Source organism: Cynocephalus volans, chromosome 13 (assembly GCF_027409185.1).
Source record: "Cynocephalus volans isolate mCynVol1 chromosome 13, mCynVol1.pri, whole genome shotgun sequence".
NCBI lineage: Eukaryota > Metazoa > Chordata > Mammalia > Dermoptera > Cynocephalidae > Cynocephalus > Cynocephalus volans.
In genome coordinates, this window is record NC_084472.1 from 31,573,362 (window position 1) to 31,599,276 (window position 25,915).

The 25,915-nt window shown below is 37.8% G+C and overlaps 1 protein-coding gene across 4 annotated transcripts in view; it reads left to right on the forward strand.

Annotated features, from left to right (window-relative positions):
• GALNT1 (polypeptide N-acetylgalactosaminyltransferase 1) overlaps positions 1–25,915 on the forward strand; it is a 127,718-nt gene that overhangs the window by 38,637 nt on the left and 63,166 nt on the right. For 2 of the 4 annotated variants that reach the window (XM_063077070.1, XM_063077071.1), the window contains exons 4-5: positions 4,338–4,389; positions 25,261–25,497. In XM_063077070.1, coding sequence (XP_062933140.1) covers positions 25,359–25,497 — 139 coding nt within the window. In that variant the 5' untranslated portion in view covers positions 4,338–4,389; positions 25,261–25,358. The remainder of the gene's footprint in view (positions 1–4,337; positions 4,390–25,260; positions 25,498–25,915) is intronic. The other 2 variants (XM_063077072.1, XM_063077073.1) reach the window with 1 other exon arrangement.

A 25,915-nucleotide genomic window follows, 5' to 3' on the forward strand; every position in this document is an offset into this window, starting at 1 on the left:
CTAAGTAGGCATTTCTCTAAGGAAGATATCCAAATGGCCAACAGACATATGAAAAAATGCTCCACATCACTCAGCATCCGGGAAATGCAAATCAAAACCACATTGAGATACCATCTAACCCCAGTTAGGATGGCTAAAATCCAAAAGACTCTGAACGATAAATGCTGGCTAGGTTGCGGAGAAAAAGGAACTCTCATACATTGTTGGTGGGACTGCAAAATGGTGCAGCCTCTATGGAAAATGGTATGGAGGTTCCTCAAACAATTGCAGATAGATCTACCATACGACCCAGCTATCCCACTGTTGGGAATATACCCAGAGGAATGGAAATCATCAAGTCGAAGGTATACCTGTTCCCCAGTGTTTATCACAGCACTCTTTACAATAGCCAAGAGTTGGAACCAGCCCAAATGCCCATCATCAGATGAGTGGATACGGAAAATGTGGTACATCTACACAATGGAATACTACTCAGCTATAAAAACGAATGATTGCAACAACATGGATGGACCTTGAGAGAATTATATTAAGTGAAACAAGTCAGGCACAGAAAGAGAAATACCACATGTTCTCACTTATTGGTGGGAGCTAAAAATTAATATATCAATTCACACACACACACACACACACACACACACACAAAACGGGGGGGGGAAGAAGCTATAACAACCACAATTACTTGAAGTTGATACGACAAGCAAACAGAAAGGACATTTTTGAGGGGGAGGGGGAAGGGAGGATGGAGGGGGGTTTTGGTGATGGGGAGCAATAATCAGCCACAATGTATATCGGCAAAATAAAATTTAAAAAAAAAAAAGAGAGAGAATAGAAAAAAAAAAAAGTTCATGGAAAGGTTCATATTATCTTTTAATTCTGTTTTGCCACAAACTTTTTGAAGTGCCCTCCTATTTTGGGGTTGCCACTTTTATAGGAATTCCCGCCTTACTTTCCAGTTGATCTCCTAGCTGCAAACCTAATTCTTTGATACCTTAAGCCAGTATGATCGTGACTTCCTTCTTGAGTTTCAGCTACCCTGCACAGTTTAGGCTGTTACCTGCCCTCAGGCAAGCAACTACATAGAGGCAAATCTCACCAACTATAGTTCCTCTCTTTCACGGATTGTCTTCTCTCCAATTTATGCCTTTTGGTTGCTCACCATTGCCTTCAAATAGTTGTTTTTGTATTTTGGCCAGAGATTGTAATTATTATTTGTGGGTAGGTTTGTCCAGAATAAGCTATTTCACTTTTCTGTGTGTAAGTTTCCCATGCTTTCACCTTTAACTTTTCTGAGTCCTTATGTTTTGGTGTATGTCTTGTAAATAACATGTAGCTTTTTCTCTGTTTTTAATCCAATTAGACATTTTATTTTTTATTGGATACATTTTGTCTCATCTTAATATTAATAAATGATATTGGGATTTATTTCTACCATTTAATTTTGTGCTTTTTATATTTATGGCTTTTCTATGATTTTTAAATTCCCTTCCCAATTTCTTTTGAATTGATTGCTTTTCTTATTCCTTCTTTTTCAACTTTGATTTTTAAGTTACACATTCTGTTTTTACTTAATTTGTTGTTACCTTTTAATTTTCAACATCATATTTGATCTAAAGAAGTCTAAAATTAATCAGTTATCTCCACTGTATACCTAAACATAGTCACCTTAAAATGCTTTAATTTCAATTGCTGTTGTTCCTTCTCACACAGTATTGTTTTCTGGTATTTTTGTTTATTTAATGAATAATTATTGAACTATTCTACCTTGTGCCAAGAACTATTCAAGGTGCTGTAGTAATAGCATAAAACAAAATAAAAAATCTCATGGAGCTTACAAGATAATTAATAAATGAAATATATAATGATATAAATTAGTGGTTGGTGCTATAATGGAAAAAGTAAAAGCATTAGGAAATGATAAAGAATAACATTGGGATAGAGATGTTATTTTGTAGATGAGTTTCTGCTGTCTTCAGTCATTTCATAACAATTTTAGAGCTCAAATGTGAAAAACATAATTCCTACACTGAAGAAGCTTGGAATGTAACCAGAGAGTGCCAGGAAAAAGATACAAATATGGGAGCCACTGGCACATGGTGGGTGAAGCTGTGCAACTAATGAATTTCCCAAGGTGGGCATGTATAGCGTCTATAGGCCTCAGAAGAGATCTATGGCAGAAGGGGAGGAGCTAGTAGAAAAGACTTTGAAGCATGGTCAGAAAAGTAGGAGAACAAGGAATGACCCTGGAGCCAAGAGAAGTTTTATTTTATTTATAGCCTGCCTATTCCAAAAATAATTTAAGTTGATTGAGACATCAAGTAGAATGAGGCTGGGAAAGAAATTGATAGGTAGGATGTTAGAGTGACTTGATCAACAGATGGTTTCATTGAGGTGGAGGACAGACCTTAAAGACAGAATGAAGACTTGCACAGAAGATAGTAAAGGAAAGAAGAGAGAATGATCATTTGAGGGAAGGAGGGCAGCATTATGGAACTTGGGGCTAAGGTTGGTATTGTAGCAAAAAATACAGAGCAAAACCTTGGTGACTCTGGTGACTCCATGACCAGAAAATAGCATGGACCCCTGGCCTAGAGGAAGTTCCTGCTGGATCCTTTACTTCCCAGAAGCTGCTCCCTCAAATCCTTGGGGTTTTCCATTGCTGATCATGGCCATGTATTTCTTAGTGTCTAAGTTCACTTTTTGAAGGTAAAGATGCATATTTTCTGAAACTGCAATACAGTGTTCTATTGTAATGATTTGGTGTTTATGTTCAAGAGATAAAAATTAAAATATGGGAAGAAATTAATGATTTACCTTGCCATTGCCCTTCAGAATCCTTAGCATGATAGTCAAGATTCCCTCTGTTCTGAACACACCCCTTCAATCATATTGCCCGCACAAGTCTTCTGTTTGTTGGTCCCTGGACATTCCCTGAATTTTCCTGCCTTCCCATTTTAGCTTATACTGTTTTTTTCCACTTGAAATATCCTCTTGCTTTTTCCTAACTCAAACCAGTTCCCCAGTCATTCTTCTCACTAATTTCTCTCCTTTGTGCACTGTACCCCCTTACAACTTTTGGCACCTTTTGCAAAGATATAAAAGCATTTTGTAAATAGTGAAATGCTGTACAAACTTTCCTTATTATATCTCCCTTTAAATTCCAAGTTTATGGAGGATAGGGACGGAACCCTTTTCATGTTTATGTGCATCAGACCATTTAGCATAGTGTCTTGCACGTATGTGATAAAATTTGAGTCAATTGGGGATATGTGATTCTGTGATAGATTAAATAATGTTGTGTCTAAGACCAAGTTCATGTCATACACCAAGTTCTAGTTTGTAGCTATTGAGTTTATATTGAAATTCTACTTCTGTGCAGTCTCCTGTGAAAGTAGGCTTCTTAATTTAGATCCTCCACTGATTTACATCTTCATTGTTTCTTCACAGGATACGTGCCTACCCAAATCAATAATTTTAGGTTGCAGAGTGCTGTATGTTCTTGACTGTATTAGCAAAATACCCAGTTAATCAAAATACCCAGTTTGTCATCTCACATAACAAGAACTTCTGGACATTAAGAGGTTTCAGGATTAGTCTGGCTTTGTGACCAATATCTGGGTCCCATGTGCTTGCTGTGTTTTCACTTTGTCATCCTCCGCATGTTGATGATGGCTTCCCTCTTGGCCTCAAGATGACTACAGCACTTCTAAGTGTGCTATAGAAACAATAGCCAAAGGTGGAATAGTATAGTTTCTCCTTCAGCATATCTATGAGGGAGCATAATTTTTCCTGAATTCTTCTCAGTAGACTTCCCCTTGGGTCCTTTTGGTCAGGATTTGGTCACTTGTACTGGCAAGAGGAATAGGATGGCTATGTTTGGCTTGGACCAGTCAAGAATAGGTGGCCTAGCAGAGAATGATCACATGAATTCAGGTGGGGGTCCAATGCAGCAAAAAAAGTTGGGGGTTGGGATAAGGAACAAACAATATCTGCCACAAGTGCTATCTATGTTGTCTTTGGCCTTCCCGCTTAGAAAGTTAATATCCTCATAGTTTTATAAGAAGAGGAAAGATTTATAGTATTTTCACTGAGCTTGGTGTTGGATCTCAGTAATACTGTATTCATCAACTCACTGATGCTCATGTAATAGACATTAACTGAACATCTATTGTGTGCCAGTACTACACTTAGCATTAGAGAAATAGCTGAATAAGACATTGTCCTTGCACTCAGGTGGCAGCTGGCTTGCAGTTCTGTGAAACAGGGTGGCTGAGGTGTATGGGGAGAGGAATAGAGTTATTCTGAAGTAAACTGATTTCAGGAAATTTATTTTTCAACAGATGTGGGGACATGTGGATTTGGGATTTGAATTCATTTGAAAACCACTTTGGGGTAAGTTGATAGTTGATAGTGAATTACTTCAGGGTTGCACTTCTCTTTATACAATGGTTTGATCTTACAGCTCTGTAGGTTTCAAAACTTAATGTTGATTGGACTTTATGCCTCATATACATGTAAAAGAATGGCTTGTACTACAATCCCAGTTGAATAATTTGATAACTAACCATATAGTATAGTCCCAGTGCTAATTAATTAGTGCATTCACTTCTCATCAGGGAAGTCAGTCTGAAGACTAAATGAAGACCAGTTTCAGAAATCAAAGGTATTAAAGAACTAGAAAAACAAGAACAATCCAATCCTAAAGTTAGCAGACGGAAAGAAATCATTAAGATCAGAGCAGAACTGAATGAAATTGAAAACCAAAAAACAATTCAAAAGATCAACGAATCAAAAAGTTGGTTTTTTGAAAAGATAAATAAAATTGACAAACCATTAGCATGGCTAACAAAAAAAAGAAGAGAGAAGACTCAAATAACAAAAATTAGAAATGAAAAAGGCGCTATTACAACTGATTCATCTGAAATACAAGGAATCATTCAAGACTACTATAAACAACTATACGCCAACAAATTTGAAAATCTGGAGGAAATGGATAAATTTCTGGACACACACAAGCTCCCAAAACTGAACCATGAAGACGTAGAAAATTTGAACAGACCAATAACAATAAAGGAGATTGAAGCTGTTATCAGAAGGCTCCCAACAAAGAAAAGCCCAGGACCAGATGGATTCACAGCAGAATTTTACCAAACATTCAAAGAGGAATTGACACCGATTCTTTACAAACTATTCCAAAAGATTGAAACGGACGCAAATCTCCCAAACTCATTCTATGAAGCAAACATCATCCTGATACCAAAACCAGGTAAAGATATAACCAAAAAAGAAAACTACAGGCCGATATCCTTGATGAATATAGATGCAAAAATCCTCACTAAAATACTAGCAAACAGAATACAGCAACATATACGAAAAATTATTCATCACGATCAAGTGGGATTCATCCCAGGGATGCAAGGTTGGTTCAACATACGCAAATCAATAAATGTGATACACCATATTAATAAACTCAAACACAAGGACCATATGATCATCTCTATAGATGCTGAGAAAGCATTTGATAAAGTTCAGCACTCATTCATGACAAAGACCCTCTATAAGTTAGGTATAGAGGGAAAGTATCTCAACATAATTAAAGCCATATATGACAAACCCACTGCCAATATCATCCTGAATGGGGAAAAGCTGAAAGCTTTTCCTTTAAGAACAGGAACTAGACAAGGATGCCCACTCTCACCACTCCTATTCAACATAGTGTTGGAAGTACTAGCCAGAGCAATCAGAGAAGAGAAGGAAATAAAGGGCATCCAGATTGGAAAAGATGAAGTCAAACTGTCCCTGTTTGCAGATGACATGATCCTATATATCGAACAGCCCAAAACCTCTACAAAAAAACTGTTGGAATTGATAAATGATTTCAGCACAGTAGCAGGATACAAAATCAACACACAAAAATCAGTAGCATTTCTTTTCTCCAATAGTGAACATGCAGAAGGAGAAATCAAGAAAGCCTGCCCATTTACAATAGCCACCAAAAAAATAAAATACTTAGGAATTGAGTTAACCAAGGAGGTGAAAAATCTCTATAATGAGAACTATAAACCACTGCTGAGAGAAATTAGAGAGGATACAAGAAGATGGAAAGATATTCCATGCTCTTGGATTGGAAGAATCAGCATAGTGAAAATGTCCATACTACCCAAAGTGATATACAAATTCAATGCAATCCCCATCAAAATTCCAAAGACATTTTTCTCAGAAATGGAAAAAACTATTCAGACATTTATATGGAACAATAAAAGACCACGAATAGCCAAAGCAATGCTCAGCAAAAAAAATAAAGCTGGAGGCATAACACTACCTGACTTTAAGCTATACTACAAAGCTATAATAACCAAAACAGTATGGTACTGGCATAAAAACAGACACACTGACCAATGGAATAGAATAGAGAATCCAGAAATCAACCCACACACTTACTGCCATCTGATCTTTGACAAAGGCACCAAGCCTATTCACTGGGGAAGGGACTGCCTCTTCAGCAAGTGGTGCTGGGATAACTGGATATCCATATGCAGGAGAATGAAACTAGATCCATACCTCTCACCGTATACTAAAATCAACTCAAAATGGATTAAGGATTTAAATATACACCCTGAGACAATAAAACTTCTTAAAGAAAACATAGGGGAAACACTTCAGGAAATAGGACTGGGCACAGACTTCATGAATACGACCCCAAAAGCACGGGCAACCAAAGGAAAAATAAACAAATGGGATTATATCAAACTAAAAAGCTTCTGCACAGCAAAAGAAACAATTAAAAGAGTTAAAAGACAACCAACAGAGTGGGAGAAAATATTTGCAAAATATACATCTAACAAAGGATTAATATCCAGAATATATAAGGAACTCAAACAACTTTACAAGAAGAAAACAAGCAACCCAATTAAAAAATGGGCAAAAGAGCTAAGGAAGCATTTCTCTAAGGAAGATATCCAAATGGCCAACAGACATATGAAAAAATGCTCAACATCACTCAGCATCCGGGAAATGCAAATCAAAACCACATTGAGATACCATCTAACCCCAGTTAGGATGGCTAAAATCCAAAAGACTATGAACGATAAATGCTGGCGAGGCTGCGGAGAAAAAGGAACTCTCATACATTGTTGGTGGGACTGCAAAATGGTGCAGCCTCTATGGAAAATGGTATGGAGGTTCCTTAAACAATTGCAAATAGATCTACCATACGACCCAGCCATCCCACTGTTGGGAATATACCCAGAGGAATGGAAATCATCAAGTCGAAGGTATACCTGTTCCCCAATGTTCATCGCAGGACTCTTTACAATAGCCAAGAGTTGGAACCAGCCCAAATGCCCATCATCAGATGAGTGGATACGGAAAATGTGGTACATCTACACAATGGAATACTACTCAGCTATAAAAACGAATGAAATACTGCCATTTGCAACAACATGGATGGACCTTGAGAGAATTATATTAAGTGAAACAAGTCAGGCACACAAAGAGAAATACCACATGTTCTCACTTATTGGAGGGAGCTAAAAATTAATATATAAATTCACACACACACATACACACACACACACACAAACTGGGGGGGGGGAAGAAGATATAACAACCACAATTATTTGAAGTTGATACAACAAACAAACAGAAAGGACATTGTTGGGGGGGAGGGGGGAGGGAGAAGGGAGGGAGGTTTTGGTGATGGGGAGCAATAATCAGCTACAATGTATATCGAAAAAATAAAATTAAAAAAAAAAAAGAAATCAAAGGTGCTTACTGTGTAGGGTTTAACCTGCTTGAGCTTACCCAGTAATTCTTTCGTGTGATCTGGAACTCTTTCACAGAGCCCTGTCGAAGATACAAGGTCAAAGTTTATCTCTGAGCTTCTCTTTGCTGTACTACAAATGGCCACTCGAATTCTCATTGCATCAGTGCACATATAAAAGGTTCCCGATTATTTGTTTCATCTAAGAAATTGACTCTAGAAATACCATTTAATATTTACTGAATGTATGCTGTGGTGTATGGGTGTAGTGTTCATTCTCTCATTTAATTTAGAGCAATGGGACTATAAGGTGGGTATGTTTTTCTCATTCAAAAGAGTAAGGAGGCTCAGGTTTTTGCAAATAAAGTAACATTGCTAGGGTCACATAACTAATAAGTGTTGGAACTGAAATTCAAACCCAAATTTGAACTTCAGCATTTGGCCTAATAGACATTTTCTTCTGTTCTAATATGCTAATTGTGTTGGGGATTCCAGAGACCACCCCCAGGTTCAATGATTAGCTAGGAGGACTCACAGGATTCTGTACATAGTCATAGTAACAAAGATTTATTACAGCAAAAGGATACAAAGCAGTATCAGCAAAGGGAAAGAGTGCATGGGGTGAAGTCTGGAGGAAACTAGGCACAAATTTCCAATAGTCCTCTCCTTGTGGAGTGACACAGACAGGATGTGCTTAATTCCTCTAGCAATGAATTGTGACAACACGTGTGAAATGTTGTCTATCAGGGAAACTCATTAGAGACTCAGTGCCCAAGGTTTTTTCTTTTTCATTTTCCTTTTTTTCCTGCCTTTAGGACATATGTCCAAGGTTTTTATTGGGGCTGGTCATGTAGGCACCCTCTGCCCATCACATACCAAAATTCCCCTGATTCCCAGAAAGAAAACAGGTGTTTAGCATAAGCCATATTGTTTGTATTAACAGTTTAGGCACAGTGAGTCACTCTTATCACTTAAGAAAAGTTTTATATCACTGTAGGGAAGGGAACTATTTACCATTCAAGTTCCCAGATGCCAGGCAATAGCCACCCTTGCCAACCAGGCCTTTCTAAGGATAGCAGTCTCTAGCCTACTATGTTAACTTTTTTCCTGTACTGATTTATTCATTTAAAGAGATTGTGATTATGATTATTTAGCTTCTGACAAATAATGAGAGAAGTAAGTATTATGGCAAACCAGATTCTTTAATGGTATTTGATTGGTGGGGTCCCAACTGCCACACATTTGCTGGAAGGACTCATAGTACTCAGCATAAAGTTGAACTCATGGCTAATGTTTATCGCAACAAAGGATACAGTGCAGGAACAGCAGGAAATAGATATATACAGGTGAAAGCTAGAGAGGTCAGGCATAGGCTTCCAAGTCCTCCCTTTTTGAGAATCACGTGTACATACTTTTCTCTCCAGCTGTGACTGATAAAGATACATATAAGATATCTCTAGCCATGGAAGCACATAAGTGTTACAGACCAGAGTTCTATAGGAAGGTGGCAACATAAGCACATTCCTGCCATATGACCAGCCTTGGTAACTGAAGCTTGGGATCCCAGACCAGATACCAAGTGCACATCATAAATCTTGATGATTACTTAAAACAGTGCTGACAGCCTGGTACATCCTGATGTCCACTGCCTGTAACATTCAGAATAACATTAACCAGTGACTGTGAACATTCCGGGAGTTTAGTTCTCAGAGTTTGGCTAGGGTCATGCCATGATTCCAGGCATCTTCTACAGATAAGCAAGAACTAAGTAAAACAGACCTGCTATGTTAATTCTTCTCAGACATCCTACAGGAAGTAATGTTGGATTTGCTGAGTGCAATATTTAATGCTAGATATAGTCTTTAGAGTATGATATTCTAAACTTAGAAAAAATAATTGATAAACATATGTAGTTGACAAATTTCATTTCTCTGAGGGGAAGTTTATAGATTCTTTTAAGGATTTATATAATGGTGACTTTTAGATTTCCCATTTTTGTCCACAACTATTTGTATTATATACAGGTATATGTTACGTTAAGGAACAGTACAGAAATATGAACTCAAAACAGTTAAGTCAAGATATTACAAAATTAACCTTCACTTTTTGAAGGTCTTCTTTGTAATTGGCTTTTAAATACAATGGGATCTCTTACAGAATTTGTAGACTCACAGAAATACCAGTTTGCAGAAAGCAAATAAACCATAGTTTAAAAATTGCCTGATTCCAGGATTTGGAACCAATCTGTACTACTTTATAGCCATTTGAAACCTGTTTTAGGTTATACAAAAAAGACAAAGCAGATAGGGAAATTTCATGCTTGAAAATGGGAAGTTCTGAGTTAAAGTTTAATAGGTTTCCTCATTTTTCCTTATTGCAGAACTTCTCAGACCCTTTAGTACAAAAATATGCAATTATGAATCGCCCTAGGTGAATGGAGTATATAACATTCCCCTAACTTATTTGACCATGGAATTTCTTTAATGAGGACTCTCTCAGGTATGGGTCCTGCAGTAACAGTGTTCTTTAGAACAGTACAGGACAGTGGGAAAGACTGTCTTAAGGACAGTGGGGGAAAGCCATTGAAAGATTTTAGGTAAGGGAGAGATAGAAATACAATAGCTATAGAAAAAACTTTCTTTAAACAAAACCCTGTATCTTACGCTGCCTACTGATAAAAGCTGTTTAGAAACTTCCCTATCTGGATGTCTCTTTTCCTGCCTGGTTTCCTGAGTTGATGTTTCTCTTTTGTAATGTGAATGGCATGTCTCTCAGACTGGTGTTTTTTTTTTTAAACAGTGTAATTAGGTGTGGGTCCTTGCCTTCATGCTTGTACCGTCTACAGAGCCTGATACAGTATCAAGAACATCATTGGCCATGACTCAGCAAATAGCCAGAGAGCTTGAAATGAGTTGTGACTCAAAAATACTGAAACTTTTTTTTCTTTAGTAACAACAATATAGTAGACATAAAAGTTAGGTACTATGCATTTATTTTAATATTGATATCATTTTGAAAAACATTTTTGGAATATTTTTTAGACTTTTCTTGCATTTAGCTCTTCTTCCTGTCATTAACTTCTTTTTTATGATCTTTATGATTTTTGTATTTATTTCCTCAGAATGGCAGAATTGTTCCACACAGACGTTTAAACACTTTTAACTGCTGGATTTCTTTTGCAATAAATAAACATTATTTTAAGTGATCAAATGGTCAATCATAGCTACCACATTCCTTCTTTGCCTTGTAAAACTAAAACCTACCCTTTAAGATCAGGAATAAAACAAGGATGCCTGTTATCACCTCCTCTGTTCAGTATTGTACTGGAGGTCTTAGCAAGGTATCTGGATTTAAAATCAATAAGAATCAGATGCATTTCTGTAAATCAGCAACTGTATTAGTCCATTTCTGTTGCTTATAACAAAATAGCTGAAACTGGGTGATTTATAAAGAAAATGAAACTTATTGCTTACAGTTTCTGAGGCTGGGAAGTCCAAAGTCCATCTGGTGGTGAGGACAGTGACCCAGGGGTCTCACATTGCAAGATGGTGGAAGCAGAGAGAGAGAAAAACAAACTCTCCTCTTCTTTTAAAGCTCTCGGAGCCATACCCCTGACCACCATTTTTGATCCATCCACTACTGCATGGTCCTACAATTCAATCACCTCTTCAAGGCTCCACCTTTCAATTAACATGATAGAATTTCCCACCCTCTTAACAGTCACAGTGGGGACCAAGTTTCTAATTTGTAAAACTTGGGGGATCTAATTCAAGTTTCAATGAATTTTGGGGGGACATAATTCAATCTACTATAGCAACAAAGAAAATGATGTCATTTCAGGTAGAAAATATAAAGTATACAACAAGTATTATGGAACAAAATTTGTGCTAAATCCTTAAAAGAGAAGATTATAAGATTTTATGGAAAGATATTAGCAAAGGCCTAAATAAATGGAGAGATGGACCATTTTTGTGGATTTGAAATCTCAATATTATAAAGATAGCAATTTTCTCCAGTTATTTATAGATTTATATCAATCTAATCAGATTACAACAGCTTTTCTTCCTGGGTAAGAAAAGTGGATTCTAAAATTTTTAAGGAAGACCAGCAGGTCAAGAGTGGCTAAGGCACTCCTGAAGAAGTAGTGAAAGGTGAAAAGACTTAGCTTCATCATGTGTCAGGAATTAGTATAAAGCTATAGTAATTAAGACAGCAGTCTGTTGTAGGGAGGGACAGACAAATCAATGGAACAGAACAGAGAAACCCAGAAATTTGGTTTATGTCAAAGTTGGCATTGCACACCTTTAGGGGGAGAATGAACTTTCCACATATAGTTCTGGAACAATTGATTATCCACATGGGAGAAAATGACATCGAATTCCTACTTAAATGGGAAAGGCAAAACTTTAACATTTTTAGACATTTAAACATTATTTTTAATGGTTTCTAGGTACAGAAGAATTTCTTAAGACATAGAAAATGTGAACCATAAAAGATACTTTTTAAGAAGATAAACTATAAACTGGGAAAAGATACTTGCAGTTACATATACTGATACAGATTATAAGGATCTTCACAAACGAATAGGAAAAAGACAAAATAACCCATTCAGTCGAACAGTGGGCCAAACTTCAATAGGCATGTTAGAGAAGAGGAAATGGAATGACAAGTAATGACATGTATGGTGGGGAAATGCAAATTAAAACTACATTAAAATACCAGCTACATACCCATTAATTGTCAAAAATTAAAATGTCTGATAATAAGTGTTGCCAAGGATATAACTCATCCACCAGATGTGGTTTACTTCAACCACTTAAGAAAACAAATTGGTGATAGGTAGGTAATCATACTGAAAATATGCTTACCCTGTGACATAACACACCAGGTATATACTGTAGATTGGGAGTCAGTGTATTGATTTTTAACATTTTTAAATGGTTGAAAAAAATAAAAAGAAGAGTATTTTGTGATTTGTAATGTGAAAATTATATGAAATTTAAATTTCAGTGCCCGTAAATAAACTATTGGAATATTATCACCGTCATTTACATATTGTTTATGGCTGCTTTCATGGTATACCACCATAGCTGAGTGGTTGCAACAGAGATTGGCCCATGAAGCCTAAAATCTTTATCATCTGGCCCTTTGCAGAAAAAATTTGCCAACCCCTGCCCTAAATACTCTTGCACATGTGTACCAGGAAACGTGTTCAGGAATCTTCATAGCAGTATTACTTGTAATAACAGAAACCTAGAAAGAACCCAGATGTCCATTGAGAGTAGAATGGAGGAACTATGGTACACTAAGCTGACAGAATACTATTTATTAATGAAAATGAATTGGACAGCTACATGCAACGTATATATGAATCTCGGCAACAGAGAAAGCAGGTCTCAGACTTTCCATTTATTAATGGTTCAGAAACAGGCAAATGTAAACAAGGTATCATTTGAATATTTGTGAGGTTACACTATTAGGAGAAGGAAGGATGATAAATTCAGAATAGGGGTTGCTCTTAGGGAGCTGGGGAAGAGATGGGATTGAAGAGGGAACTTTAAAGGTTATATTCTTATTGTTAAACTGGGTGGTGGATACGTGTATGCTGTGTTGTGACCATTTTATTTCTACAACACATTTTATACTACTCTTCATACTTGATATGTTTTTGTGATTTGGGGCATTGGAAAATATTTTTTCAGATAGTATTGTCTGCCTCATAATGTATAATTGTTTACGACCAGTAGAGGGGAGGCTCTTCAGTGGACCAGAACCGGCTTGCTCTTTTCATATAAGCCTCCATCGTGCCCCTCAAGCAGTCTGGTTGTGTCAGAACCCAGTTCAAACTCTCTTAAGCAGAAAAGGGAATTAATAGAAGGATTCCTGTGTCGTCACAAAAGCCAAGGAAGAGTCAGGGACTTGGTCACTGTTAGGACCCTCTGCCTTTCCTGTATGCCTCTTCTTGGCCTCATTCTCTTTGACCACAGGACGGCTTTCTCCATGTGGTGGACATTGTGATTGAGTGCAGCCTTCCAGGCCTGTGACTCAGGAGACAAGGAGTCAGATCCTGTGGTTGACCTGGCTAGGTCATTTTGATTATTCTGTGGCCAGGGTGCTGGGTTTGATACCAGAAGAAACCCTTGGGGGAGAAAATTGGGGAGCATAAGGCTCACAATCATGAGCCAAGAAGCCACCTTGGTTTGTATCTGTTATATGTCTCTTCTTTAAGTGTAAAACAATATATGTGGCATTTTGACATAGCTTTGTGGATATCAGAGCTATTCTGAAGAGAGCATTAAGATGCTACGATGTCATCTAAGATGCGGTACTCAGTGGTTGTGGTGGGAAGAGGGGTGTTTTAGTTCATTTCTGTTGCTTATAACAAAATACCTGAACTGGGTGATTTATAAGAAAACGAAATGTATTGCTCACAGTTTTGGAGGCAGGGAAATCCAAAGTCCAGGGAATTTAACTCTGGTGTGGGCAGTGCAGGGGTCTCACATGGCAGAAAATGGCAGAGTAGAGGGATACTAATCTCTCATGTGCTCTTCTTTTAAAGCCCTCAGAACCATACCCTTGACCACCATTATTAATCCATTCACTATGGCATGGTCTTACAATCTAATCACCTCTTCAAGGCCCTACCTTTCAATTACCATAATAGGATTTCCTATTAACAGTCACAGTGGGAATCAAGCTACTTATATATGGATTTTGGGGGACACAATTCAACCCACAGCAAGGGGTTAGAAATGTCTGTTGAACATACTACTTTTTAAAAAGAAATCAAAATATGGCATCAACACAAAGATCTCTCATTCTGCCACTTTATAGTCACACCCATCTCCTTCCCCCCCCATAAAGACACTTAAAACATTAAAATGTTTGAGTTAAAATAGACATTACAAATTGGCTTTAAAACATGACATACCTACTGTCTATTCTGAATGACTAGAAGGACATTTAACCCATTGGTGATAGTGTTTAACTGCGATATGAGTTTATAGGCAGCTTTGTATCTTTTCTTTTACTTTCCGTATTTGCCAAGTTCTTTGTATTGAGCATATATTACTTTATAAATAGGAAAAACTATAAACTTTTAAAGGTATTCCTAGAAGTTGTCAGTTTATCACCTTAGAAACTGACATTCCTCTGAAGATACCAAACATTACACGCCCTAAATTGGAACATTTGAGCCAGTAAATTTGATAGGTATCTATACCATGAGTACCTCAAATAAATAAGCTTGTTCTCCTGACTTCTAAACTTGCAGTAATCTCTGGGAAATAATTAGAGAACGAGAACATCCAGGTTTATATGGAATGTAGACATCATTTTGGGCAGGAATTTTGGATTGATTTTTACTAATTTTTGTTAAATAAATAGAATGAGAATATTTTAAGACCTGAAAATTGATTCGTTTTTTTGGTTAGCGGATGGACTTTCTCAGTCCTAAATTTTGATCAATAATCACTTGAACAACTCAAAGACAGTGACAGAAATGTTAGCCTAAACACTTCATAGGAGGTGGGAACTGTAAAATTGAAACCTAAGGAACTGGAGCTATACTCACCTTAGCCAGTAAGTAGGTGGTAGACCACAATAACTGCTACTTGGTTTTGACAACTTTGGCTTCAGTTACTATTCACAGATTTACTTTTGTTATTTGTATAAGATAGATTCTAAATTTATGTTTTAACTACATGGAAAGTCACTTGTCTCTGCACCAGTTTTCTCCCCTGATATGTAGTAGTGCCTTTCCAATTTTCCATACTTGTATGGGTTTGTTTTTTTGATAGAACATGGATTTAGATACTTCTGCTGTATAATAAATCCAGTTTCCAAGGCCTCATTTGGATGATTAGAATTATATTGAATTTATAAATTAGTTTTGGGAAGCAACTGGTATTATTTTTCCCTGAACATGGTATATGTATGCATTAGTCACATGTTCTTTTATATCTTTTGATAAAGCTCCATAGTTTCTCCATGTCTTGGACATGTTTTGTTAAATTTATGTCCAAATACCTTAGGGTTTTTATATCTATTTTGAATGTGATTTGTTTTCTTTTATATATTCTAATTAGTTATTACTACCATATAGGAGCATGATTTGATGTTACGTGTTTATCTTGTACTCAGCAATCTTGACGAAATCATGAAAGAGCTCTAATGATTTATCTGTTGATTTTTATAGAATCTCTATGTAGAAATCATGCTATCTGCAGGTGATAATTTTGTCTCTTTTGTCCTAATCCTTAATTCATTTTTTTATCTTATTACTGAAACCTTCAGTACAGTGTAGAATTGAAGATACATAAGTCATCTTGCTTATAGTGTTACTGAAGTGAAGTTTTATCATTAAATATGATATTTACTGCAGATTAAATAATTTCCTTTCTAGTCCTGGTTTGTTATTGAATTTCTCTATTGCTGAGTAACAAACTACCTAAAATTTAATGGCTTTAAACAGTAAACATCTATTATCTCCTATTTCCTTTGGGTCAGGAGTGTAGGAACAGCTTAGCAGGGTGGTATTGGCTCAGTATATTTTATGATGTTGTAGTCAAGATGTTAGCTGGAGCTGCCATCGTCTGAAGGCTCAACTGGGATGGCTTCCATGGGGGCTCACTTCCATGCCTGGCAAGGTAGAGCTGATTATTACCAGGGTGCTTCACTTTCTGATCATATGGACCTCTCTGTAGCAATGCTTGAGTGTCCTTATGACATGGCACTGTCTTCTCCCACAACGTGCGATCTGAGAGAGAGCTAGGAGGAAGCTGTAGTGTGTTTTATAACCTAATCCTGGAAGGTTCGAAGGCATACACCATCACTTCAACTGTATTATTCTACTGGTTAAAAGCAAGTCACTAAGTCCAGTCTACACTCTAGGAGGGAACTTAAACTCCACAAAAATTATTTTATGTATTGATTTTTTTTTTAGTCTGCCCCGACAAAGTTGCATGAGTTAGGGGTTTCTGTCTGTGCATCTTTAACTCATACCCTTCCTTGGAGCCCGACATGTGTATCCAGCAGTCATGGTTAGTTAGCATCTCTCCCTGAAATTATCAGAGGCACCTCATACTCAACATGTCCAAAATCAGACTTAATGTTTCTTCTCATCTTGCTTTTCCTCCCCTCCAAAAAATTGGTCTTTTTTTACTGGCCTCCATTTTGGTGACTGACACCACTCTGCATCCAGTTGTACAAGCCAGGATTTCCTCCTTTTTACCCAATGTAATTCATCCTTACATTCCACTGAGTTTGTCTGTTAATATCTTTTCAGTCTGCCCACTTTATCCATCTCCAGCTTCATTACAAATCAGTTTCCTTTTGTTTTTCTTCAGTTCATCAGTTTTTCAATGTTGGGCTTCTTCCTGCTGTAGAGCCTTTGCTAGTCACTGATTGAAGTGCGTATTTTTCCCTCAAATCATGTCTTCCTCAGGGAAGCCTTTTTGAAAAAGTTAAATTCCTCTATTGTAGATGTGTGTACCTGTGTACCTCAAAGCAGTTATAACAATTGAAATTTCACATTGTCTGCTTTCCTGGACCTACCTCTAAAGTTCATAAAGGCAGTGTGTGTGTGTGATTTTATTCAGTTTTGTATATCTGCATTGACACATTCCCCACATTTACTGTTTGTGCGTATTGAATGACTGAATTAATAAGTGAATGAATATATTATTTGATTATAGTTCTGACTGAGAAATAGAGCAAATAGAATATATAGTTGGTAAATAAAATAATCTAAGTTCTCATTATGTTAGAGGATATCATCATCTTTTTAAGTCTTTTAGTTTTTCTGTATAAATTTCAGCTGAAAATGAGTAAATAAGTAGATCTGGTGAAGGGTTTCATATCTCATGCCTCTGCCTGATCAGGATGGCACAAAACTAGTGATCCTAGATCTAGGTGCCTGAGAGAGTACTGTGTTCTTGGAAGAGAGGGTCCAAGAGAGTTGGAGATTCATTTTCTCCTTAAGGTACTATTGGGCTGAGGCTCTCTTCTGAGACTTGAAATTTCTGGAGAGCCTTGGCTAGAAGTATGAGGGGTAGGAGAAAATAATTATTTAGCCCTAGAAAATGCTTATTAATCTTTGGGAAAACTTGGCATTTGACATTATGGGTAGGATTGGAAGTTTATTGATGTAACTGATCACTATGACATTAATTCTGATTTTATAATTTTTAAAATAAGTTAAGTAGTTAATTGTATTTCAAATGGAAAGTTTTAATCTACTGTGGTTGGGACAAAAGAAGCTGAACTTTTAGTGATTTCCAAAATGAATTCTGGCATGTGTCATTTAAGAAAACATACAAAATGTTTCTCCTTCTGTAATTGGCATTATTTCTTTGAAGTATCCCCTCCCCCCATATTTATCTATTTTTAAGTTTATTGAGGTTGAATTTAGTACATACAGTAAAATTCATCCTTTCAGGTCTAGTTTTATAAGTTTGGACAAATGGACATGATTATATGACCACCACCGCAAGCATGGTATGGAATGTTTTCATTATCGCAAGTTATTTTATGCCTCTTTAGGCTAGTCTCCTACTACTTCCCCAGCCCTTGGCAACCACTAATGTGATTTCTATCTGTATAGATTTCCCTTTGCCAGAATGTCTTATAAATGGAGTCATACAGTGTACAAGTATACAGCCTTTTGTAACTGACTTCTTTCACTTAACACAACACTTTTGAGATTGATCCATGTTATTGCATGTATCAAGAGTTTGTTCTTTTTTACTGCTGGATTGCTGTGTAGTGTTCACTGTATAAGTAACCACAATTTGTTTACCCATTCACCAGGTGATTGTTTCCAGATTTTCATGATTATGAGTAAACTGCCATAAAGATTTGCATACAGATTTTTGTGTAGACATGTTTTCTTTTCTCCTGAGCAGATAGCTAGGAATGAGATTGCAGATTCATAGGGAAAGAAACTGTCAACTGTTTTCCAGAGAGCTGTACAAAGTTGCTCCAATTCCTTGTCGGCACTTGGTATTTTTCTTTTAGCCATTTTTATCAGTTCATAGTGATGTTTTATTGTTCTTTTAATTAGCAGTTTTCAGATAATGAATGACATTGAACTGAAATGATACAGACAGCAAATGTGCTGATTTTCCATCTATATCTTTTTGTGTGATTGCCTGTTTTTGGTTAAATGGCAGTTCAAACTTTTTGCTCATTTTATTGGATTGTTTGTTTTCTTATTGCATTTTGAGAGTTCTTTATATATTCTAGATATAAACCATTTATCAGATATGTGTAATTTGTAAATATTTCCTCCCAGTGTGTTACTTGCTTTTTATTTTCCTAACAGGGTCTTTTGAAGAGAGACACTTTTAGTTAGGAAGTCTTGTTTATCTATCTTTTTAAAACAGTTTGTGCATGTTTTGTTCTATCTAAGGAATTTTTGCCTAACTGAAGATCTCAAAGATTTTATTCTGTGTTTTATTCTAGATCTAGTTCAGATTTTGAGTTAATTTTTGTATGTGGTACAAGGTGTGGGTCAAGATTTATGTTTATTTTATATGTATGTCTAATTGTTTCAGGACTGTTGAAAAAACTATTCTTTCTCCAAAACTATGGACTGTATATGTGTGGGTCTCTTGTAGAGAGTGGAGCTTGGCTTACAATGCTAAGGTTAGAACTTCCTGGTGTACCAGCAACATGTTGTCACCAATAATGTTGTCTGTTGTGACAGACAATGCTTTTGCTGTAGCAAAGATTCCCAGATAGGGCTGTCAGTCCTCTCCTCCTTGAGGAAGACTGGGAAATTGCTCAGGTGAAGGCAGCACCAGCAATCTGAAAAATGTGGGATGTCCTTTCTTTAGACTTCCTTTGTTTCCTGAACCTTTCTAAAGGTCTCTATGTCTAATGTAAAATTCCTTTCCACTGCCTCCTAGACTATGGCTAGTCTTTTTAAGAGAGGAGACCATGTTAATATTAGTTATAAATGGCTATCATTATGAACCTAAAAAAATAATTTATGAGTAGAAGAGGAACTTTAATAATACATTAATAACTTTGTACCGTAACTATTTTTAAGAAACTACCTTTCTTTTACCTTGAGAGTATAATTTTAAAAGTCTGGTTTTATGGCTCTGTACACACTGGTGCAGTGCAGTCCTGCTTGGGTCTACTGTCACACGGGCACGCTGGTGAACCAACCACTGGAGAGGCCTGGTGAGCACTGGACCAACAGATAGCCAGCTTGTGCAGGAGCCCTGTTCAGAGAACTAGGCTCTGCAACCACCAGTCTCTGGAGTAGTACCCTCCTTCCACCAGCCTCAGACCCAGGCAGTGGGGGGAAGCATGTCCCACACACCCTGCCTCTGCCACATGTGCCCTCCCACTGTGCATGGGCACCTACGTCCTCCCCGCTCTGCATAGCCATTGTTGTCATAGCTGGCGCTGCCCTGGAGCCCCCAGCATGAAGCAGCATGTTCTGTGGAGAGTGGGAGGCTTTTTCCTTTTTTAGGATATCAGAAACAGAGTGTGCTTAACTTACCCCGTTGATTTGGAGTTTTTACATGGATAACGTAAAGAGATAAGGTACCACTGCCACTATGGGGCTGCCACCATGAAGCTCCCACTGCTGCCCCTCCCACTCCTGCCTCTCCCATCTCCCCACACAGCAGTTCGCCCTGCTCCTTGCTGTAACACTGCCACTCTCGCTACCCAGCCTGGATTCCACTAACTCTACCTTGCCCAGATCCATGTATTCCTGTGTTTTACCAGGCAGGAGGAAAGAGGTGAGTGAGTGCAGCACCACACACTTGGGGATGGGAACTGCTTATGCAGCCCACATAACTGCCTCGGCCCAGGGAGGGACACACAGAGCTGCCTGTGAGTGCAGAAACTTAGGATAGCCAAATAGAGTATGAGAGAAAATTCCCAGCCACCACCAACCAGCCCCCAACCAGGAAAAGTAGGGACCCAGGAGGAGTCTCTGCCTGCAGGAAAGAGGCGAGAGAAACCCCAACCAGGCTCACTCATTCAAGCTGAGAAACTTCAGTATACCCCAGTGCACCTGTCAGGGTCACGGGACACTAGCCAGGGTGCTAACAAGTCTGTCCAGGGACACCCACCTCACCCAAGTAGCGACAGGGCACTTAGCCCCTTCTCCCAGGAACTTGAGATCTTGCGAACGTCCTTGATGACCCAACACTTTGTCACTCTCTTCGACAAGGAGCCACTGAGTGTTCCAGTGCCAAGGCCACAGAGGCACTCACAGACAACTCCAATATTTAATATGGCTGAAGTAACCACACAGAGACTACACTACTGCATCTAAACCCAAACCAAAACACCCTACCCAATGGTCAGTATAAAACAGATTTTCAGAAAATCTACAGGACGGAGTCTCTCTCCTCAAAATCTACTCCAAAGTAATAGAAGAAGCAATTACTGTAGCAGATTACCAGACACCAACATAGGGATACTAGAAATATGAAAAAACAAGAAAATATGACAGAACCAAAGTAATACAGTAATTCTCAAGTACCAGATCCCAAACAGCGTGAAAACTTTGAAATGTTTGAAAAGGAATTCAGAGCAACAATCTTAAGGAAACTCAGTGAGATACAAGAAGACTCAGACCTCACAAGAAAATGATTTTAAAAATCCAGGATGTGAAGGAAGAAATTTACAGAGATAGATGCCAAAAAAAAAAAATAGCAGAACTCCTGGAACCAAAGGATTCATTCTATGAAATAAAAAATACAACCAAGAGCTTAAGTAGCAGGCTAGAGCAAGCAAAAGAAAGAATTTCTGATCTCAAAGATGTCTCTTTGAAATAACCCAGGCAGATGAAGGGAAAAAAAAAAGGAAAAAGAATTTTTTTTTTCCCCTTTTTTATGACCGGTAAGGGCATCGCAACCCTTGGCTTGGTGTCGCTCGCACGGTGCTCAGCCAGTGAGCGCACTGGCCATCCCTATATAGTATCCAAACCTGCAGCGGGAGCGCCACTGTGCTCCCAGCACCACACTCTCCCGAGTGAGCCATGGGCCGGCCCAGGAAAAAGAATTTTTTAAAAAGTGAAGAAAATCTGTGAGCGATATCAGACAACCTTAAGTGCACACACATCTGAATCATGGGTGTTCCTGAAGAGGAAGAGAAAGAAAAAGGCATTGAAAACATATTCAATGAAATAGTAGTGGAAGACTTCCCAGGTATTGGGTGAGATACAGACTTCCAGATCCAAGAGGCTCATAGATCCCTAAACAGTTTCAATCCAAAAGGTCCTCTCTGAGATGCATTGTAGTCAAATTGTGAAAAGTCAGATACAAAGAGAATCTTTTTAGAAAAGCAAGAGAAAAATTCCAAGTCACCTGTAAGGAAGTCCCCATCAGACTAACAGCAGATTTCTCAGCAGGAACCATATAGGCCAGAAGAGAATGGGATGGTATATTCAGAGTAATAAAAGAAAAAGATGGCCAGCCAAGAACGCTATACCCAGCAAGACTGTCCTTCAGAAATGAAGGAGAAATAGTATATTTCCCAGACAAAAACTGCGGGAGTTAGCCACCACGTGACCAGCCTTACAAGAAATCCTCAAGGGAGTCCTGTGTCTGGAATCCAAAACATGATAATCACCACCATGAATACATGAGAAAGAACAAAACCCACTGGTAGAGCAGATACACAAATGGGAAAGCGAAAGGAACTGTAACTTACCACCTCAAAAAATCAACAAACACCAAAGACAAGCAATAAAAGGGAAAGAAAGGAACACTAAATATTTAAAACATCCAAATAAAAATCAATAAAATGCCCAAGAGTAAGACAATACCTTTCAATAACAACCCTAAATGTAATGAATTGAATTCCCCACTCAAAAGACATAGACTGGTTGAATGGATTAAAAAACTAAACCCATCTATATGCTGCCTCCAAGAAACTCACCTCACCTGTAAAGACTCAGACAAATAGTCAAGGGATAGAAAAAGATACACCATGCAAATGGAAACTGCCTTATGGACACCTTGACATCAGTGCGAGTTAAGTCAAACTCATGATTTAGTCCATATTTCCTGTCGTCGTTTTATCATCTAAGTTGCTTTACCAACTAGTCACCTGATACTTAAATCTGGGAATCATTTTTTGCTTCTGTTGGGAAAATAGAATAGTTTTGTCAGGGCCCTTGCCTCGGGTCCAGTTGGGTGTGGTTCAGCATCCTTTGTAAGCAAATTTGTGTGTGTGTGTGTGTGTGTGTGTGTGTGTGTGTGTAGTTAGTGCGTGTGTGTGTAGTTAGTGCGCACGTGTGCCGATGTATCTTTTTAGTTTTGTTGCTATTTGTGTGTTCTTCAAGGAGAGAAAGAGGAGACAGAGAGAGAGAAAGAGAGAGTAGAGAGGAGTTTTAGTGAAGCAGGTGGGTGGGTGTTGGCCTCGGGCATCCGCCTGGCACAGCCATGCTTTTCAAAACCTATGGCTTCCAAGGACCTTTTGGCCGGTTACCTAGCTCATAGACCTGCGTGAAGGGGTCTGGTGACCCAGCCTGACATGTGAGGGATCTAGGGACACAGCCTGGTGTGTGAAGGGTTTGTGACCCAGTCTGTGAACGGGCTTGAGGAGTCTGTGGGCTCCAGACCCAGCTTTAGCTCAACAATTGGCCCAGTCGGTGCAGGATTACCAGCAGGTAAAAGCACCACAACTGGCATAGTCGTGGTCGTCTAGCTTTACAGCTTCTCTTTTCCTTTCTCCCTCTACCCCTGTACACCCTCTGTGGGTGCACTTACACCCTCCTCCCTCTCCTCCCAAACACACACACACCTGCATTTTACCTTCAGTTTAAAAGTTTAATTGTGCCCCCTTGCAAAAGTTAAATTGGAAAGGATACAGAGTTGCAAAGATTTACATTTACGGATTCTGGGCTGTAAATATTTGAAAAATCATCAGGTTTTAGAGACCTTAAAGCCACATTGAAACCCAATTGTTGCACTAGGAGTCAAACTGCTTTGCCATTTGACCAAAAGAGATAGCCTGTCATGTGAAGTAGTTCAAAATATAAGTGTATTTATTTAGCTTCTCTGTTGAGAACTGTTGTTCCAAAACATTGCTTTCAGTTCTCTCCTTACCCTAATTACCGTAGTTATCACAGCAGATCACTTCATGTGACACAGTATCAGGTGTTGAGTAGCAGGATTTCAAGGCAAGAATGTGACAGTAGCATCCTTGTCACCGTGTAGTCAGGAAGTGTTGATTTGAGGAAAGGAAGAAAGTAGGCAAGAGATCCAAGCCTCCAGAGAGAGGAACAGAAATAATAATACTTTACATTTTATAAGTGTCTCTAAGGGCAAGAACTACTCTATTTCATAGGTAAACTCACTGGCCTGCCCTGAATTGTTCAGATAAATATCTCTCTGCTGGTCACCATGGAACATGTAACATAAAGTTGCCCTTGTAATAACCTGTTGCATTGCCCATTATCCCCATCCTTCAGAACATCTGCTTATGCCACTTTCAGTGTGGGGCACACATGCCAAGTGTGTTTCCTCTGTCCACCTCATCGGGATGCACTTGGTTCGTCTGTATTCTGTTTAGCAGTGACACGGACCTTTGAACCTCAGGTCAGCTGCTCAGTAGGATGATTTCCTACCTCTCTGAAGTCTCTCAGAGTGAGCCAGCATTCTCCAAGATGAACTCCTTACATTCCAGAAACCTTTCTAGTCAGACTATCCCAAATGACTTTCCAAATTTGATGACAGTTCCTCCAGTATTTTTCTCATGATGATATAACAGCATAAAGGGAGGTGGAGGGTGAGAAACAGAAAGTAAAAATCAGGGAAGTCTATAAAATTATTGTCAGTGCCAAGACTAGGTCTCGGATCTTATGATAACCTTTTTTCCATTATACTTTCTAGGTGTCTGTTTCCTGAATGATTGGTGACTGTCATGTTTTTGAAATGGGATTCAGTGGGAAAGAGGGACAAGAGTTAGCCCATTAAGCTGCTGTGGTACAAGCTACAAAGAGAACTCATGTTAATCCTTGGGCCTGGTGACTGAATGTGGATAGCTGAAATGGACTGGGAATCAATCACTGGTTGCTTAAACTCCTGTGGCAATTAATAGCTTTGCTTCTGCCTTAGCATTTAATATAGCAATTGAATAGAAAGTTAAGACAAATATTTGATGGGTGTGAAATGGTAGCTAACTGTTGTTTTAATTTACATTTCATAATTATAGGGAATTGAGCACTTTTGTACATATTTATTGGCTATTGAGATTTTCTTTCTGCAAAGTGACCATTTACATACTTATTTTTCAGTTGGATTGTTATGTATTGATTTGTATATTCTTGATACTATTACTTTTTATATATTCTTGTATTTTACAAGTATTTTTCCAAGTCTGATTTACGAGCTTATTCTTCATGGTGAAATTTATATTATTAATGAAACTAATAATTTATATTATTTAATATTTATAATATTAAATTTCACAAATCATTTTCTAGGTTCTGAAATAAGTTAATCTTTTTCCCATTTTCTCTATAGGGTATGAACGTGATTAATGAAACTGGATTGGAATAATTTTCATGTTCTTTATATATTTATATATATATTTTTAAATTTTGCATTTGACTTTAAGTGCCATGAGAAAATTTGCATATTGCAAGGTGGTCCTAGCCACCTCCTTGATTTGGGTACTCTTGGATATGTTCCTGCTGCTTTACTTCAGTGAATGCAACAAATGTGATGAAAAAAAAGAAAGAGGACTTCCTGCTGGTGATGGTGAGTGACTTATTATAACTATTTTGCTAAATATATCACTGGTTATATCATTAGTTTACTAACTAATTTGGATAATACAAAATATTAAATCATTTAAATTAATAGTAATCACTGTTTTCCTATATATATGATGATCATATTTCCAACAGTTCTCCAGTGAGTTTTCTTCTAACAGTTAAAAGTATTAAAGTATCATGTAAATACTAAATTGCTGAATTCAGTTTTTGTGTTCAATATCAAATGTAGTTAATTTTCTAGAAGTTATTTTAAGTTACTAAATAATGTGAGAATCTCATAGTTGGAACTGTCAAAATTGTATAGATTAGTCTAATGCCATAATATTGAGAGGAACGTTAAAATTGCGTTATTAGGTATCAAAAGAGATTCTTCGGCCCTCCCATCTCAGTCCTATGTGAAA